This window comes from Pseudophryne corroboree, chromosome 6 (assembly GCF_028390025.1).
Source record: "Pseudophryne corroboree isolate aPseCor3 chromosome 6, aPseCor3.hap2, whole genome shotgun sequence".
NCBI classification, from domain to species: domain Eukaryota; kingdom Metazoa; phylum Chordata; class Amphibia; order Anura; family Myobatrachidae; genus Pseudophryne; species Pseudophryne corroboree.
The window spans coordinates 342,065,202-342,085,092 of NC_086449.1; the positions used below are offsets into that span (position 1 = coordinate 342,065,202).

Below are 19,891 nucleotides of genomic sequence, written 5' to 3' on the forward strand. Positions count from 1 at the left end.
GTTACCTTACACAATGAAATGTCAGATCAGCCGCTACAGTTGCAACAGTTCTATACAATTAGTGACTTTTTGCTATAGCTGAATGACATAACAAATGCTGTCTATGATGTTAGCCAGTCACGTGATCAGCCTATGAAGGAGTTAAATATCAACCTAACTACATATCTATCTATTATTTAGGGTAAAATAAGCATACCTTTCAGTCTTGGAAGTCATATTAGCATAAACAGGTGATAATTGACAGTTTTCTACCAAGAAGTGACATCACAAAAGCTGTTTATGCCACATGATCATCCTAGAGAGGTGATAAGTCTCATCTTGCATGCATTTCCCCACTAAGATATATCTCTCTATTCCTTGATCTCTCTGTCCATCTCATTGTATACTCATAAAACATAAAGATCAAAATAAGATGACCTTACTCTTTGAGATTTCCTGTCACCAAATATAGCTGATAACTGACAATTCTTTAGCAATTCCTGACTTGTATACCAGAGCTGAGTGACATCACATTTTTTTAAATGTTGTAAGACAAGCAGATATCAGAGGTGAAATGTAGGCAGGTTGTAATTTATCATCTCAGTAGGCTTTTCTGTGACTGTCTATCATCTAACATTATTTTTTATATATTTATGTTACAATAAGCTTATCTTAAATTGTAAGATATCATTTCAGCACACAGCTAATAAATGACACTTCTATACCAAGCAGTGACTTTAGTAGAAAAGCTGAGTAACAACACAAAAGCTGCTTATGACATAAACAGTCACATGATAAGCTTACTGAGATGATAAACTTCAATTCCAGTTTTCATATTAAAATATTGATGGCAAATGATCCATGTTGCCACAAAAATAAAGTATATACAGTACATGATGTACATAAAAAAAATAATAATATTTTTTTAGTCAAAAATTGCATTCAAAGCATGAAAAATACAGCTACACAACATGCATTGCAGAAAAGATTAAACAAAAATAAACTGGACACACAGATTAGGGCCCTCATTCCGAGTTGATCGCTCGCTAGCTACTTTTAGCAGCCATGCAAACGCATAGTCGCCACCCACGAGGGAGTGTATTTTCGCTTTGCAAGTGTGCGAACGCGTGTGCAGCCGAGCGGGACGAAAACGTTTTTTGCAGTTTCTGAGTAGCTCTGGACTTACTCAGCCCTTGCGATCACTTTAGTCTTTTTGGTCCTGGAATTGACATCAGTCACCCGCCCTGCAAACGCTTGGACACGCCTGCGTTTTTCCAAACACTCCCTGAAAATGGTCAGTTGCCATCCACAAACGCCCTCTTCCTGTCAATCTCCCTGCGATCGGTTGTGCGAATGGATTCTTCGTTAAATCCATCGCCCAGCAACAATCTGCTTTGTACCCGTACGACACGTCTGCGCATTGCGGTGCATACACATGCGCAGTAGTAACCTGTTCGCTGCGCTGCGAAAAATGGCAGCGAACGATCAACTCGGAATGACCCTCCATGTTATGTTGTAAATATATATATATACATATATATATATATATACACACAGAGTAAAAACCACAGCACTCACCGCACCAGAAGCGGGGCACAGCTATGCACTTACCACTCACAGGGTGGGGTGCATGTAACACTGCACTCTCCACCACAGAAGCGGGGTACACAGCTGTACAAAAAGAAAAAATGCTCAAAACTAGCGCTCTATACACATAAAATGAAGATGTTTAATATTGACACGCAGAAATCCCCTGTGTATTCTCTCTCCTGGAAAAACACTTACAGGTTGTTTCTTTCACGTGTGTCCATAAAGGTATCTTTAAACAGCTTACAGATTTCACCCACTGGTATCACAGTATTCTTTCACTATTTAGCTGACAGTGTATAACTTACATTAGATTTCTGTCCCGCGTTCCCATAAAGGTATCTTTATCCTCTCTGTGTGTTGGTATCCAATAGGAATTCCCAGCAGAACACACTTGCTTTCCAAAAAGGATTTTTATTTAAAATACAAAAAAGTCATAAAAATAAGTCCGCATACATGAATTGGAACTGGGTACAGGACGGCTTCGACGCGTTTCTGGGAGTCCACTCCCCTTTTTCAAGAAGACTTCTTGAAAAAGGGGAGTGGACTCCCAGAAACGCGTCGAAGCCGTCCTGTGTCTGTGCTCAGAAGGTCCTGGAGATCGGTGATTCGGATTCCGTGCGGTGCGCTTACCTGTCTGCAGCCGGTGCGTCCTTTCACGGGGTTTTACATCAACTGCCGATACCCAGTTCCAATTCATGTATGCGGACTTATTTTTATGACTTTTTTGTATTTTAAATAAAAATCCTTTTTGGAAAGCAAGTGTGTTCTGCTGGGAATTCCTATTGGATACCAACACACAGAGAGGATAAAGATACCTTTATGGGAACGCGGGACAGAAATCTAATGTAAGGTATACACTGTCAGCTAAATAGTGAAAGAATACTGTGATACCAGTGGGTGAAATCTGTAAGCTGTTTAAAGATACCTTTATGGACACACGTGAAAGAAACAACCTGTAAGTGTTTTTCCAGGAGAGAGAATACACAGGGGATTTCTGCGTGTCAATATTAAACATCTTCATTTTATGTGTATAGAGCGCTAGTTTTGAGCATTTTTTCTTTTTGTGTAAATCTGTGTCAAATAGGAGGTATTGGGTGTTTCCTCTATTGCATTAGAACTAGCAGCAATTAACAAGCGCAAGGCTGCTATCAATTTCTTTTTTGAAGGGGTACACAGCTGTACTTACCACTCACAGGGCGCGGTGCATGTAGCCCATGACCACATCGCTCTAATAAATACAAACAGAGAACCCAGCACTCACCAAAGTAAACTCACTTATCCTCAACAATTCAATAAATAAATGATGGGGGTTTAGTTGGTGGATTGGTCAATGCACGGAAGCCTGTATACCGATTCAAGGTACCCCACCTTCATACAGGTCCTACACTATCACAGAGTCTTAAAACCTGACTACCACACTGCTGCATCATCTGCCTGCTAGATGTAATGTGTACCTGCCACAGACTTTATGGCTTTTAAAGGCACACTAGTCACCTATTGCACTGGCTCAAAGATGATTGCTAAAAAACAGCTGAGACAGGTTCAGGATAATAAAGTCCACACAGGGGTGCATGAGAAAGCTAGTGGCCACGGTTAATAAGAGCTAACCATAGATTAACCCCTTCAGTGTGGTAGTCAGGTTTTAAGACTCTGTGATAGTGTAGGACCTGTATGAAGGTGGGGTACCTTGAATCGGTATACAGGCTTCCGTGCATTGGCCAATCCACCAACTAAACCCCCATCATTTATTTATTGAATTGTTGAGGATAAGTGAGTTTACTTTGGTGAGTGCTGGGTTCTCTGTTTGTATTTATTAGAGCGATGTGGTCATGGGCTACATGCACCCCGCCCTGTGAGTGGTAAGTACAGCTGTGTACCCCGCTTCTGTGGTGGAGAGTGCAGTGTTACATGCACCCCACCCTGTGAGTGGTAAGTGCATAGCTATGCCCCGCTTCTGGTGCGGTGAGTGCTGTGGTTTTTACTCTGTGTGTATATGAAGGGGTTAATCTATGGTTAGCTCTTATTAACCGTGGCCACTAGCTTTCTCATGCACCCCTGTGTGGACTTTATTATCCTGAACCTGTCTCAGCTGTTTTTTAGCAATCATCTTTGAGCCAGTGAAATAGGTGACTAGTGTGCCTTTAAAAGCCATAAAGTCTGTGGCAGGTACACATTACATCTAGCAGGCAGATGATGCAGCAGTGTGGTAGTCAGGTTTTAAGACTCTGTGATAGTGTAGGACCTGTATGAAGGTGGGGTACCTTGAATCGGTATACAGGCTTCCGTGCATTGGCCAATCCACCAACTAAACCCCCATCATTTATTTATTGAATTGTTGAGGATAAGTGAGTTTACTTTGGTGAGTGCTGGGTTCTCTGTTTGTATATATATATATATATATATATATACACACACACACACACACACACACACACACACACACACACACGCACACATGCACACCACACACAGTGTCTTGCAAAAATGTTCAATCCCCTAACTGGCTTTTCTTATTTACAAATTGCACTTACACAGGTTGTTCAAGACAGTACATATTTTGTGAACTATTAAGCTCAGAATTTAAAAGCTTTACCTTTTCTTGTTTTGCTAACTTTATTTATTGAAAGATTGTCAAATGTATAAAGCAAGGAGGGGGATACAAAAGGGGAAAAAAGTAGATGGTGGGAGAGAGCAGTGGTTTACTGGAAGAGACATACATGATAACTATTATCATAGCAAACAATAGAGAAATCTAGAGGTGGTGGGCAGACTACAGTCATGCCAAACTTATAGACCTGCTCAGAGGCCATGGGAGAATGGAGAGGATGCTCCATAATGAAAGCCAGGCGTACCAAATTGCTGAAAAGTAATGAGAAGAATTGGGAGATTGCACAGGAGATATACTAATTTATTTAAAAAAAACTAGACTTTCTTAACAATTAAGCTAAGGGTAGATGAGTAGGAAAATCTTACAACAGGACACATTCAAAATATGCCAGATCTGATCATGTGTTTGGGTATATCAGGGATGGACATAGAAGAAAGTAAGAAGGGCCGTGGGGAACATGGGTCTGGTTGTTACAACTGAAGGATCCACTTCTTTGACGAGTCCGTATTCTCCGTAGGTCTTCAGGACAGTGACCTTTGTACACCCCATGTTAAGACTTGTAGACCTCTCCAGCAGGTCTTCTAACCTACTGTATAATATCCGCTTTTCCTTTAAGGCTCTATATGCCAACTGGTACTGGGATCCCACCAAGACTTAAGCCACTGTTGTTAGTACAAACTTAACCTGGAATGACCCTAATCAATGCCGGTATAGAAGAAGACACTAAAACTAAACTAAAAGATGAAGACTGGGAAATACAAGTCAAGAGAAAAAACAATACTGCGGAGAGGAAGGAGACCAAAAAGCATGAGAAATATGTTTGGCATGTTTAGAGTATGAATAAGGAAGAGGATTTTACTGAACAGAAGGAGGATAAACAATAGACACTAAAACACAGCACTCTCCCAAACTCTAGGCAGCTTTCGGGTGAGGGCAGTACATAAAGTATGTAAACAGACAATACACTAGAGAAAGACGTTAGACCAAACAACAAAGAGATAGAGCCACTAACAGTGGGAGTACTGAAGGTATACAGGCAATATAGGTAACAGAGGAAACACAAGATTGAATAGCAAGAAGATGAGGCGTAATATTAGCAGAAGTAACAAAAGCAACACAACAGATCATGCAACTGAGACAGAGTTGGAAGCTGATAATTATGCGACTGACACAGAGCTAGACACAGGAATACTGCAGAGGATGGTAGTAGTATAACTAGACAAAGGTATCCATGGCTAGTACTATAACCTAGAGACAAGGACTTCCGCTGAAACCAGGAACTATGACCAGCAGGGAGTGAAAGACAGACAACACATATATAGGAGACAAGAGCCAATGAGAGTCACAGCACAGCCAGCCTCCCCTAATTACCAACTCTCTGCAGCTGTACTGCTGCATGTCCATCAGCCTACTGATTTTCACAAGAGACAACAGGCTGGTGTCAGCTAACAAAGCATTCCAAACAGGTGTGCTGCTACACATAGAAGCCAGCTTCCAGGTTGTTTGGAGATAGCCAGAAACACAAACAGAAATGAGACACAGCATGGAATCATAACACTGGTGATGTACTTCTTTCCAAAGCAGTGTGAGTTTGGGACATTCCCAAAAAAATGTGAAGCAGGGTGCCATCCCATTCACAGTTACACCTGCATAAAAGTGATACCGGAGGGTTGATGCATACTATTTTGCAGATTTTATTTATTTAAAAAAAATAATCTGCAGCCAAATAATGAAAGTGTCTTTATGAGCCTACTAGCTTGCAATAAAAATACTGTCTGGAACAATTGTGTAAGTGTTATCTGTAATATAGACAAATCTGTTGAATTTTTAGGGGCTTGAATACTTTTGCAAGCCACTGAGTTTTTATGTGTATATATACTGTATATATAGGTACAAAACTTATATTTGAGAGAAAAAAAAGAGGAAACTCTAGTTTCTGCATGGTTATAAGCGTGAGGCAATTGATTAATATAGCCCTACATGCAGGAGTGTGCAGACTGAAAGAGAGAGATTTTGTTTTCGGGATAAAATGAGGCACACTTTAAGCAATGCAATAAAAGATCTTCAAACACACAACCATCAAACATATAATACAGATATTCGTGACCCCTTACCCTTCTAATTACTTTCAGACATAACTGAGGCTAAATCAAGCAAAAATGTAGTTTCAAGAAAATAAAGAATAAAAGTTTAATTAATATAAAGGGACAGAATGGGCTTCCTAAGATTTGTACAGTTGGACATTGATGAAATACCCTAAAAGCAGGTTTACTCTGTGTACACAAAAAAAAACAAACACTGAAGAGTTGTAAGATTTTCATTTTGTAAACGTAGGTCATTTACAAATTTAAAATCTTACAACTCTTCAGTGTAAGATTTGTTTTGAGTCAAAGCAAAAAAAACAAAAAGAGTAAGAATGAAGGGTATTCCTACAAAGCATATAGGCTGCTGTAATCAATGAGGGAGACTGGTTTTAAGCAAGGGTTCTCAACTCAAGTCCTCAAGTACCACCAACAGATCACGGTTTGTGAATTTCTCTATTCATGCACAGATGAGTTCATCTATTTTGCTGACATGTTGGGAAAACTAGAGGGTTAGAGTTGAGCATCACTGGTTTAAAAAATACAAGTCACATTTTTATCAATGTCATCTTACAGCTCCACTTTTTAGAAACAACTGACATTAAACATGTTTCTTTATTGCAACCATTAATCAGAAATAATTTGGTCTATCTCGTAGCCTTGCTGAAATGGCAGCATTGCTGAAGTGGAGTCACAGTCACAAAATTCTCTCATGTTATATCGCTTTCTTTTTCTATCCCTTAGTTAAGGTAAAATATCCAAATAAAAAAATCAAAACAGCTCGGAACGTAATTAGTTAAGGAGATATATTATAAAACACTAATCTGAGATGGCAACTAGAAGAAAATGCTAGTAATAAGATATATAAAGGAAGTTTAAAGACCTAAAGAGTAGCGTAAAGTATTATAAAAGACCACGTAGAGTGCGTTGTCCTATGCAGTCCCTATATTAATAACTGTTAATAATAATACAACAATGATAATAATGATAATAAGATGCTTACTTGGGTACTGGGGAGAAGATGCTGAGTCCAGCTCGAAATCTTTTAATACTACCACTAACTCTGAGCCACCGCAGCCTTCTCTCCTGCTGTGAGCGTAAAACCTCATTACTGAGATACCGCCACTGATGAGAGGAGAAGAGGGACAGGATCCTTTTGTAGAATAAAAGGGTGTACCCAGAAGAAAAGAGAGTGGGATAGAGTAAGGACAGTGCATAGAAATGGAAAAAGAGAGGAAGCCAAACGAGACGAATGAAGCAAATGCCAATAAGGAATTAGATTAATGCATAGTAGAGGTTACAAATATGAGAAAGGAAAGGTGTATCAGAGCACATGTAATTAGTGGAACATAGGGGAGACAGTATTTTGGTAAAATCACAAAAGGATAAAGTGACATAAAACCAAGTGAGCGGAGGTGAGGGAAGGAGAGAGAGAACACTGTCTATTTATAATGAACTCAAAATTATTCTGTGTTTCCAGTAAGCACAATTCCTCCTTCATATAGTTTCCTTCTGCCCATCTCGCCCTTACACTTACTTCTTTAACTGAATCCCCAGTCCAAAGTCATCTCTGTTTGATGGTTGAAAGACATCAATGGTGGGCTCTGCGGGGAACATGCAGAGACAAGGAAAGTTAGTTGTATGAGGCAGACCAAGGGGGACATTTACTTGAGGTCAGTTTGTCTCAGTCATCAGAGACGAGAAGCTACTCCTGATTGGCTGCCTTTCTATACATAGATGGAAACCTGGTCAATTAACTCATTTAGCATCAAGACGCCAAAACACCCAGTACGTTTCAATACATGTTTTTTTGTTTTGTTTGTTTGTTATCAGCCAATGGATTACATTAAAATTAGCAAATTAATTTAGCCCACAATAAATTAGTTTTATGTATTTGGACACATTATTAGTTAATGTATAAACTATTTGGCCATATTAAATTATTTAATATAACATAGCACCTATTTCTGTTCTTTTACCACATTAAGCAATTTCTAACTCCCACTGAGTTATCTGTATAACAGTACTATATCGAGACGGTATAAAAGTCACAATCGTAATGTGTATATATATATATATATATATATATATATATATACAAACAGAGAACCCAGCACTCACCAAGGTAAACTCACTTATCCTCAACAATTCAATAAATAAAGGATGGGGGTTTAGTTGGTGTTTAGTTGGTGGATTGGCCAATGCACGGAAGCCTGCATACCGATTTTCAAGGTACCCCACCTTCATGCAGGTCCTACACTATCACAGAGTCTTAAAACCTGACTACTATATATATAAAATAGTATATCTTAATTATATAACGAACGTTACATCATATCTTTAATAACATTATCTTGCACAGAACATATAGCAGTATAATATAGATTAAAAAAATCTATGTGTAGGTTGAGTATACACAATACAAACACCATCGATTTTATATAAACTAAGTACAGCACAAACACAACAGTTTATGTATAAACTATGCTGAAAGTCATTATCATCATTGCATATCACAGCAATAGCCTTCTAGCATCCGCAAGGTGCATCTGTAGATGTGTCCACGTCTACTTATATTGCACAAACGGGAACACATCCCAACAGTATATGGCCAACACTTTCCTACTGTTGCCTGCCTCAGCTCTGGACCCTGGAGTTGTAAGGAAATGCAAATCATTGATCTGCAGAAACCATTATGCAGATGCTTACACATTTTTGGTGCTCATGTGTGTATTGTACAAAAGAATAGACATACAGATGGAGCCACACTCATGGAGCGTGGTTGCATAGCAGGCAGGGGCGAGTGCCGTGCCTAGGTGCCTGCGCCTCGGCCCACCGCTGACCGTACAGAGACACTCCCATTTAAAGTGAATGGGTCACGTGCGCATCTACGACGCACGCACGTCCCATTCATTCCCACCAGTCCACCTCGCTGGGTGTGCCCATTCGCAAACGGAGCCATGATTAGCATGGCTCCATCTGTACATTCAACTCTAAATCAGTCATCTTGTGTAAAAATTTATTTTTTAAAAGGCAATGTGTCGCAGCACCATACTGAGACTGGCAACTGCGGAGCTGGCATTAGAGAGGTTCAATCAGTAACTAGCAGACCCATTTATAATAAAAACAGGTATTTTAAGTGTATTTGCACTGCAGCTCCAGACCGTGTCTTCTGGCTGCAGCGCTGGAAGGGATAAATGTGTTTGTGTGCATATTTTCATGTGACCAGAATGTGTACACTGAAGAGCATAGGCCCTGTGCCGGAGAGCCATGGAGCACTCATCCTGTTGCTGTGCACTAGATACAGCGAGAACAGTGTATATGTGAAATATCTATTTACAATATATACTGTATACTGTATGTATTTAACAAATCTGTAGTAAATGTTTAAAAAATACTCCTGCAGTGCTTGGATGTAGCCCCAAACCTGCTGCACTAATTGAGCTGCTGGAGGGTCTTCTCATGCAGCCTCCTAAATTGAAATGAACTCAGGAGCTGTGGAGCAAGCTGGGAGTTCCTGCTAGCTAGTTGCTACACTGGAGCCCTCAGAGGTCCAGCATTGGTAGTAAAGAGACTGCTGTCCCAGGGTCTATCTGGCCACCCTCTGCAGTTCATTTTCAGCCAGATTGAGTAGTCAGCCCCGAGTATGTTAGGTGGGAGATGTAGGGATTACACCCAACCCCACTGGCTTCCCCCCTTCTGTATTATGCATTACCACTGAATTAAAGAAGCTCTGAGATCCCATTTTTTTTTTGTATTAACCACCTTGAGGCTTGTATTACATGGTGTTAACCATCCAGGAGGAGTTGCAGCAGCATAATCAGACATAACCAGAAGAAAGCGGTTCCATGTGCCAGTGTAGGAGCCTGGTGGTGGTGGTGACTTAACCACCTACGATGCAGTGGGAGGACTCAAAGGTAAATGTATGATACCAGCACATATGCCGGTATCACTCTTTCCGATTCACCTCTGTACCGTGGCAAAGCGGGAATCACTATCACCGAGCTGTATTAACATCTCGGTTGCTGGAGAGGGGGAGTGAAAACTCCCCCCTCCGGCGATACCTGTCAGCATCCACAGTGCAGCAGTCTAGTGCTGATGCGCTGTGTCTCTCCTCCCCGGCGGCTCACTGGGCATGCACGAGATCTCACAAGCAATCCAGAGCCGGCACCTGCCGCAGCCAGGGACAGCGCCGTTCCTGGCTGTGGTGTATGAGCTTCAACACCTGCAGCTGTCGAACTCCATAGCTGCGGGTGTCGGAATGATCAGTGCAACTGACCGTTCATACATTGCCGATAACACCCAGTGCCCCTGTCACCTTGCACACACTACCACAGTAATACATGGGGGAGAAGCGATATCATTGCACATAACATGGGCTGATAACACTTCTCCCTCATACCAGAGGTTAATACATATACCTATCAGTGACAGCTGGTTACTGACAATGAGAGGGAATCCCTACACCCCAGGAAGTAAGCCCAGTTGTGACGCTCAGTAATAATGAGTGACCCTCATTCTGTACCAGCTGGCAGAGTAAGACCATCTGGCCATATATACATACATATGATATAGCCCCTCTTGTGTACATTTGTATATTATTACACTATAGAAAAATAAGTAAAATATGTAAAAAAGTAATGGAACCCTGTAATAATAGAAAACACATCTCCTTTAGAACTGAGCTATGGGATATAATGTATGGTGGTGTGCTAAAATATATTAATTTGAGTCTCTTCAAGCCAACATTTGTAGACATTGTTTTGAATGAAAGCTGCTGTAATTTAGCATTTCTCTCTATCATGTCATGAACTGATAAACTGCGATGGAAAAAAATGTTTGAAGCGGATATAGTGACAGCTGTTTTACCCACCTTCCCAGTACTCCCCACTTGTATATGCTGTAATTCTAAATTAATATACTATACAGTATATAGATATGTAATTTTATATCCTGTACACTTTATGTTTTTATGTCATTGCTCAGTGCAATTTTTACATGAACAAAAGGGAATAAACTACTAATAACAGCGACATGAAAAGAAAGCTATGCAGTGGTCTACACCAGACATGGCACAATTGATAGACAAATATAACATGCAGAAAATAAGGCGGTTCTGAGATTACTCACCAGGGCCATCCAGGTACTGAGAGAGGGAAAAGCGCAGACGTAGAACTATGGGCTCTGTGCGGATCACTTTCCAGGCAGTGGCCACTTCTTCCTGCAGGAGAGTGAGAGGAAGAGAGAGGGTGAGGTGAAAGTAAGTTGATAAGAATAAGAGCTGGAGGGTCAATGTGGACAAGAAAACAAACTAGGCCAGGAAAGGGAATGGTGAGCCACAGAGGTCTTTATTTGTTTCATCATGAATCAGTCTCCTTTTCTGTATAGTGGTGCGTTAATAGAAATTAAGACATAAAGATTAGAACCTGGAAGCATATGTAAGAAAGCTGGATAAACTAAGGAGCTATGGTAGATAGAACATAGAAGGAAAAGTGAATGAGGTAGAGAGACTTACATCCAGAAAGCCAATGTTAATGTGCAAGTCAATGTCAGCGTCATCTATGGTCCCATACTCTCTGTAAAACGAAAGATGCGGATAAAAATCGACATGTGAAATATACAGGACAAAGGATAGGAGCCAACACAGCAGAAACACACACTTGATGATAGTTACACAGGGCTATGACATCAAACTCATGTATGTTTTAATAAGCATCAACTAATTCAATATGTCTGGAACAAACGCTTGTGATACATACCCTAAGCTGACTAACTTCAGGTCAGGAACATACAAAAGATAAAGTTAACATGCTAGTGATGGAGTTCAGAAAGTGGGAATATGGTTATTAATGAACAAGTGTTTCCACTTACCTTACAGATACAGCATTTTCATTGTATATTTCCTTAACAGCTTCAATATCTGAATCTAGCTGAGGGTGTCTGTACAGATCAGCACAGCACGTGCCCTGTTAGTGGAGTAAACAAGTGAACCAGATATGTGTGAGAGAACAAGGGGCATCGTATATAAAAATGATCAATGTGACAATGCACAAGATGTCCCCTCTCCCACTATTTGATGATATTGTTGACAGCATCTGTCAGGACTCCGTGCGCCGATCCTCCAGATACGACAATCTGAGACTCGCCGCCTGTGACGCTTTCTGGTTACCTCAGCGCGTGTGGTTAATTAACATGGTCACTACCAGCAGCTGAAGTGACTTTTTGAGACACGCCCAGGGCAAGCTTCAGCCCTCACCCGCACAATCAATTATTTATACTTGAAAAATAGGTAACATGGGCTTCTTGGGGTCATGGGTCATAAAACACAGAACCAGAACTAGAACTGAGCATTTAATTCAAGAATATCTTCAAAGCTTATTGTTACAAAAAAAAGGTTACAAGATTATAATAGTTTAAATAGTCACAAAAGTAATAACTATTTCATAAAACAAATAAATGAGAGAAAACGGAGTTCATATCACCCAGACAAGGTGGAAGCTGTCGGACATGAAGTCTCTTCCTGAGATTTTGGTTTCATCATGATTCTATAGATCCCTTCATGACAATGAACACTATCTGTGGAGTATTTCTCATATTTAAACCCACTGCAGCTCCCTCTCGGCCCCCACCCTTGGAGGTATTTAACCTGCCAAAACCAGAAGGGATTGAGTATAAGATTATGTTATGGGGTTCCTGGGTCACTCAAGCAGGGGCTTATGCTTTCATCTCTATTGCTGTTTGAAGCTTGGAGATTTGGTCCGGTAATCAGCCTGGAACCATTTTTACAACATGCTTCGGGAAGAAAAGTTGACACTCTTCTGGCCATAGTGTCTCTGAGGGGTTTCCACAGGGGCACTAAATTACCTGGGGTTTAAAAGGTCTGGAATGCCAAGTATCTCTTTTCCTCTACATCAAAGGAGATTTGACACCTCTGGTGGGTAGTGTCTCCTCTGGACTGTATTGTAAACAAGCTCTGTCCCAGCGAAGTAATTAAATTCAACCCTCTTTCATCCTAAAAAATTTCCTCAATACAATATGCATTGATACATCACCCAATGCGAATAATACATTACTTTTTCATGCCCATTCCGATATAAAATTGGGCATTCCTTACTGTATCAATTCCAGAAGGAGTCCACAGAACAGGAGCTAAATATTATAGTTTTGTTACACCTGGAATTATAATTTAGGTGACCCTCATTATGATGTACGCTTTACGCTCCTTTATTTCTACATCTGGCCTTGCTATTTATAGTTGTATACACTGTACACATGACCTGTGCTTTATATTTGTCAAGTTTAACACTGATAACAATTCTTGTATACAAATTGTTATTTTACCTGGACTCCATAAAGGAACTCTCCACATTCGTTTTCCCCATCAGAGTCTTCTTCAGCCCAGTTGTGTCCCTTAATATCCTAGTGAGGATGACATATACAATGAGCATCGTCCATGCAGGGTATCATGCACAGTATACCTTCACCGTTATGTTCATTCATTTGGCCCTACAAAAATATTTGTGTTCACTTCTTGCGTAAGCAGCATGGGAGGAGCATGCAGTGCACAGAAGCCAGGTGTCACTACTAATGGTAAGTTTTTATGGAGACAGTGAGAGATCTATGGACTGGAGGGGTCAGTGAGATATATATGGACTTGATGGGTCAGCGTAAGCTGTGCATGGGGCAATCTATGGACTGGAGGAGGCATATTTGACTTTTAATCTGGGATTCACATCCCTGCCTCACTGACAGCAGCACATCCCTACCTCACTGGCGGCAGCACATCCCTGTCTGACTGACAGCAGCACATCCCTGCTTCACTGACAGCAGAACATTACTGCCTTGCTGACAGCAGCACATCCCTGCCTCACTGAGGGCAGCACATCACTGCATCACTGACAGCATTGCATCCCTGCCTCATTGACGGCAGCATATCCCTGCCTCGCTGACAGCAGCACATCCCTGATTTACTGACAGCAGCACATCCCTGCCTCACTGATGACAGCATATCCCTGCCTCACAGATGGCAGCACATCACTGCCTCACTGACATCATTGCATTCCTGCCTCACTGACAGCAGCACATCCCTGCCTCACTGACGGCAGCACATCCCTGCCTCACTGACGGCAGCACATCCCTGCCTTACTGACAGCAGCTCATCCCTGCCTCACTGACAGCAGAACATCCCTGCTTCACTGACAGCAGCACATCCATGCCTCACTGACGGCAGCACATCACTGCATCACTGACAGCATTGCATCCCTGCCTCACTGACGGCAGAATATCCCTGCCTCTCTGACAGCAGCACATTGCAACCTGACTGACAGCAGCATATCCCTGCTTTACTGAAAGCAGCACATCCCTGCCTCACTGAAGGCAGCACATCACTGCCTAACTGACAGCATTGCATCCCTGCCTCACTGACGGCAGCACATCCCTGCCTCACTGACAGCAGCACATCCCTGCCTTACTGAAAGCAGCATATCCCTGCCTCACTGACGGCAGCACTTCACTGCATCACTAACAGCATTGAATCCCTGCCTCCCTGAAAGCAGCACATCCCTGCCTCACTGATAACAGCACATCCCAGCCTCACTGACAGCAACACATCCCTGCCTCACTGACAGCAGCACATCCCTGCCTCACTGACAGCAACATATCCCTGCCTCACTGACAGCAGCACATCCCTGTCTCACTGGCAGCAGCACATCCCTGCCTCGCAGACAGAAGCACATCCCTGCTTTACTGACGGCAGCACATCCCTGCTTTACTGACAGCAGCACATCCGTGCCTCACTGACAGCAGCATAACTCTGCCTCACTGACAGCAGCATATCCGTGCCTCACTGACAGCAGCACATCCCTGCCTCACTGACAGCAGCACATCCCTGCCTCGCAGACAGAAGCACATCCCTGCCTCACTGACAACAACACATCCCTGCCTCACTGACAGCAGCACATCACTGCATCACTAACAGCATTGAATCCCTGCCTCCCTGAAAGCAGCACATCCCTGTCTCACTGACAGCAGCACATCCCAGCCTCACTGACAGCAACACATCCCTGCCTCACTGACAGCAGCACATCCCTGCCTCACTGACAGCAACATATCCCTGCCTCACTGACAGCAGCACATCCCTGCCTCACTAACAGCAACACATCCCTGCCTCACTGACAGCAGCACATCCTGGCCTCACTGACAGCAACATATCCCTGTCTCACTGGCAGCAGCACATCCCTGCCTCGCAGACAGAAGCACATCCCTGCTTTACTGACGGCAGCACATCCCTGCCTCACTGACAGCAGCATAACTCTGCCTCACTGACAGCAGCACATCCGTGCCTCACTGACAGCAGCACATCCCTGCCTCACTGACAGCAGCACATCCCTGCCTCACAGACAGAAGCACATCCCTGCCTCACTGACAACAACACATCCCTGCCTCACTGACAGCAGCACATCGCAGCCTGACTGACGGCAGCACATCCCTGCTTTACTGACAGCAGCACATCCCTGCCTCACTGACAGTAGCACCAGAGGTGCTGGTAGCACCATTGACAGAATTATTCAACCAGTCATTAGCTACAGGAGTAATTCCAGGGGACTGGAAAAGAGCAAACGTAGTTCCACTGCACAAAAGTGGAAGCAAGGAAGAGGCAAACAACTACAGACCAGTGAGTCTTACATCAGTAGTAGGGAAATTGATGGAAACACTCTTAAAAGAAAGAGTTGTAGATTATCTCAAATCCGGCAATTTACTGGATCCCAAACAGCATGGATTCACTGGGGGGAGATCATGTCAAACAAATCTTATTGACTTTTTTGATTGTGTGACTAAAGTGATGGATAAAGGTGGAGCCATGGATATAGCTTATCTAGACTTTAGTAAGGCTTTTGACACAGTTCCACATCGCAGACTGCTAAATAAACTTGAAAGTTTGGGATTGGATATTAGGATTATTGAATGGATAAGATCTTGGTTGAAGGATAGAAAACAGAGAGTTGTGGTAAATGGAGTGCATTCACAGGAGGGAAATGTTACCAGTGGAGTACCCCAGGGATCTGTACTTGGACCAGTGCTTTTTAATATCTTTATTGGTGACATTGCAAATGGCATTAAAGGGAAAGTATGCCTTTTTGCAGATGACACAAAGGTATGCAACAGGGTAGACACACCAGGTGGGGTAAAACAAATGATTGAGGATCTAGGTAGACTAGAGGAATGGTCAAGAGTCTGGCAATTACAGTTTAATGCCAAAAAATGCAAAATCATGCACTTGGGTCTCAAAAATCCTAAAGCTAAATACAGTATTAATGGCACTATACTGGAAACTACTGAGGAGGAAAGGGATCTAGGAGTCACTATTTCAGATGACTTAAAGGCAGGTAAGCAATGTAACAAGGCAATGAGGAAGGCTAGTCAGATGCTTGGCTGCATTGGGAGAGGAATCAGCAGCAGAAAGAAAGAAGTAATAATGCCACTGTATAGGTCATTGGTACGGCCTCATCTAGAATACTGTATTCAGTTCTGGAGGCCATATCTTCAAAAGGATATTAATACATTAGAAACTGTACAAAGGAGGGCAACTAAAATGGTGCATGGCCTACATCACAAAACATACCCAGAAAGACTGAGAAATCTCAATATATATAGTTTGGAGCAGAGAAGGGAAAGGGGGGACATGATAGAAACTTTCAAATATATCAAGGGTTTTAACAAAGTCCAGGAGGGAAACATTCTCCAAATGAAGAGAAGCAATAGGACACGAGGACATGCACTGAGACTGGAGGGGGGGAGGTTCAGGGGAAATTTGCGGAAAAATTATTTCACAGAAAGGGTAGTGGACAAGTGGAATAGCCTCCCATCAGAGGTGGTAGAGGCTAAGACAGTAGAGCAATTTAAACATGCATGGGATAGACATAAGGATATCCTTACAAAGAAATAAGGATCAAATAAGGTTAGAGATAAAAATAATAAAAAAAAAAAGGGGCAGACTAGATGGGCCAAGTGGTTCTTATCTGCCGACAAATTCTATGTTTCTATATCCCTGCCTCACTGACGGCAGCACATCACTGCATCACTGACAGCATTGCATCCCTGCCTCACTGACGGCAGCACATCCCTGCCTCACTGACAGCAGCATATCCCTGCCTCACTGATGGCAGCACATCACTGCATCGCTAACAGCATTGCATCCCTGCCTCACTGACGGCAGCATATCCCTGCCTCACTCACGGCAGCACATTCCTGTCTGACTGACAGCAGCACATCCCTAGCAAAAGGAAATAAATCTGCACAGGATACATACAATAATTTTGTTCAGTGAATTGAGAAGTATTATTATTAAACTAACATAGAGGCTTACTTAAATGATAATTTCAGCAAATAGTTGGTGGTGCTCCAGAAAAATAGTTATGACAACTATAAAACAACAGATATGGTCCTTTGGAGAAGACAAAGAACCAAAAAAAGCAACTATAGGCCTTTTCCTGGGCACACTTGAAAAATTGAAATGATGAAATTATTAAAAAATAACTTTTATTGATATATACTTTAAGAGAAAGCGATAGCTGGCATCAATGATTAAAGAACATGAATATTTACAAGTACCAATGTACCTATTATGGGCAAAATAATAATATAGATGAGCGAAAATAAATAAACCCTCATCCATAGAGATAATTCATACATATCCTCTATAATCAGGATTTTATATGAATGAGGTCACTACCTCGAGTCCGATATAATCTGACGAATGCTATTGACCTGAGATCAGGTTGATACAATGGGTCCCAAATTGCTTTAACTGTTGGAGAGTAAAATACCTACGGTACCTAGTATTCCCTGGTGGTTTCCCATCCAGGTACTAACCAGGCCCTGCAGTGCTTGGCTTCCAAGATCAGACGAGTTTGGGCATACTCAGTGCGGTCTGACCGTAGGTAAATCTGTCTCCTAGGCGCACCGTTTTCCGATTATATTGGGACCCAGGATTTCAATCACAGAATAAATGAATATTAGATTATATATGGTCAGAAATTAATAATAATAATAAGGCAGTAGACTTATGGATTCTTCCTAGGAGATCTGGTCAGTGGTATTCAAACTTTGAACAATAATACCGATTTTGAAATCTTGGAATAGGTATTACCAAAAAATAGACTCTATTACAATTGTGCTCCCAAACAGCCTAAGTAACAGGGGGGCTTGAATAATAATAATAAGGTAGTAGGCTTAGAGATTCTTGCTGGGAGATCTGGTCAGTGGTATTCAAACTTTGAACAATAATACTGATTTTAGAATCTTGGAATAGGTATTACCAAAAAATAGACTCTTATGTTATGCACACCAGTGCCAGCAGGAATGTACTGGTGTCTGAACGGTGAGGGATGCAAAACAAATGAACTCACAGACAGACTGGGGAATATGACATTACATACACAGAAGGTGATAGGGTAACAAAATAAACACAAAGTGAACAGAGAAGCCCAAAGGCTTAGAAATTGGGTGTCTCCCTAGTATTAGGAATGCTCAGATGGAAAGAAGCAAGATGTAGTGATTTAATACGTAGAGAACCCGAAATGCTGTTGCTAAGGGCAACAGCAAAACCCTAAAGGGTTACCAACGGGTGTGGCAGTAAACTCCTTGGTCAGAGATGGAATAATAGACACAAGGAGAGTCTCCACAATCCTAGTCCTCACTTGCAGTGCACTGGTTCAGCTTACTGCCACTAAACTGACACCTGAACACCTTGCACAGTGAGAAAGGATTTTGGCAGGCAAGTCTGAGAATACAGCCGCAAACTTGCTAGGTTCACAGAGTAGCAAAAGAACCCCAGCAGGTTAAACGACTGACTCCAGTCTTACTGCTAGGTCTGGATTGGCAGAGTGTAATACCAAATCCCAAGGCCTATTTGCAGTAAGCAACAAACAAATACAAAGTTTACACAGTACTAGCTAGCTTTCAGGAACTGACTAACCAACAAAGATTCAGCAGCATCTGCCTAACCTGAGAAGAGGGTTTATATAGCAGGTGCTGTCCACGCCCCACTCAGACCTCACAGACTGTGAGCACAAAAACCAGCACCGGATCCCCTGCCGTGCACAGAGCCTGTAACCACTGCACAGCAAAAGACCCGAACCGGAGTATCAGCTACGCTCAGGTTACTCCGCTAGCACTTGTCTCCCGGTTGCCATGATGACGTGGCAGCACAGAACAGGAGACCCTAACATCTTATTACAATTGTGCTCCCAAACAGCCTAAGTAACAGGAGGGCTTTGTGGTGCCCATAATGATCAGGACAATAGAAGATGTATCTATAGTATAATAATATCCTTATTTTACTAAGATTGATTATAGCATATATGATAATTTGCAAATTATAGCTGTCCCTTGTGAGAGGGTTCCTCCTTCTCCACCCTTATACAATAGTCATGCACCAGGATGTTATGTATAATAATCATAAAGATATGACTGAATAGGTATATCATATACCATACATTTAACTGCTTTCCTCTATTGGATGGGGAAGTACATGGTGAACCCTGTGGGAAAGCAAGGGGGAGCCGCGGTTGGGCAGGGAGAACCCGTTTTTCGGCCAAGGGCCGATGGCTGTCTTACCCAACCTCTTCAGGAG

At 42.1% G+C, this 19,891-nt stretch overlaps 1 protein-coding gene and 1 pseudogene across 2 annotated transcripts in view; both read right to left on the minus strand.

The window, feature by feature from the left end:
- PARP6 (poly(ADP-ribose) polymerase family member 6) overlaps window positions 1-19,891 on the minus strand; it is a 135,684-nt gene that overhangs the window by 66,010 nt on the left and 49,783 nt on the right. For both annotated transcript variants that reach the window (XM_063926490.1, XM_063926489.1), the window contains exons 3-8: window positions 13,600-13,677; window positions 12,130-12,224; window positions 11,774-11,834; window positions 11,389-11,479; window positions 7,796-7,862; window positions 7,262-7,411 (exon numbers count right to left, since the gene is read on the minus strand). In XM_063926490.1, the coding sequence (XP_063782560.1) occupies window positions 7,262-7,411; window positions 7,796-7,862; window positions 11,389-11,479; window positions 11,774-11,834; window positions 12,130-12,224; window positions 13,600-13,677 (542 nt within the window). The remainder of the gene's footprint in view (window positions 1-7,261; window positions 7,412-7,795; window positions 7,863-11,388; window positions 11,480-11,773; window positions 11,835-12,129; window positions 12,225-13,599; window positions 13,678-19,891) is intronic.
- Window positions 18,081-18,199, minus strand: LOC134938928 (5S ribosomal RNA; annotated as a pseudogene).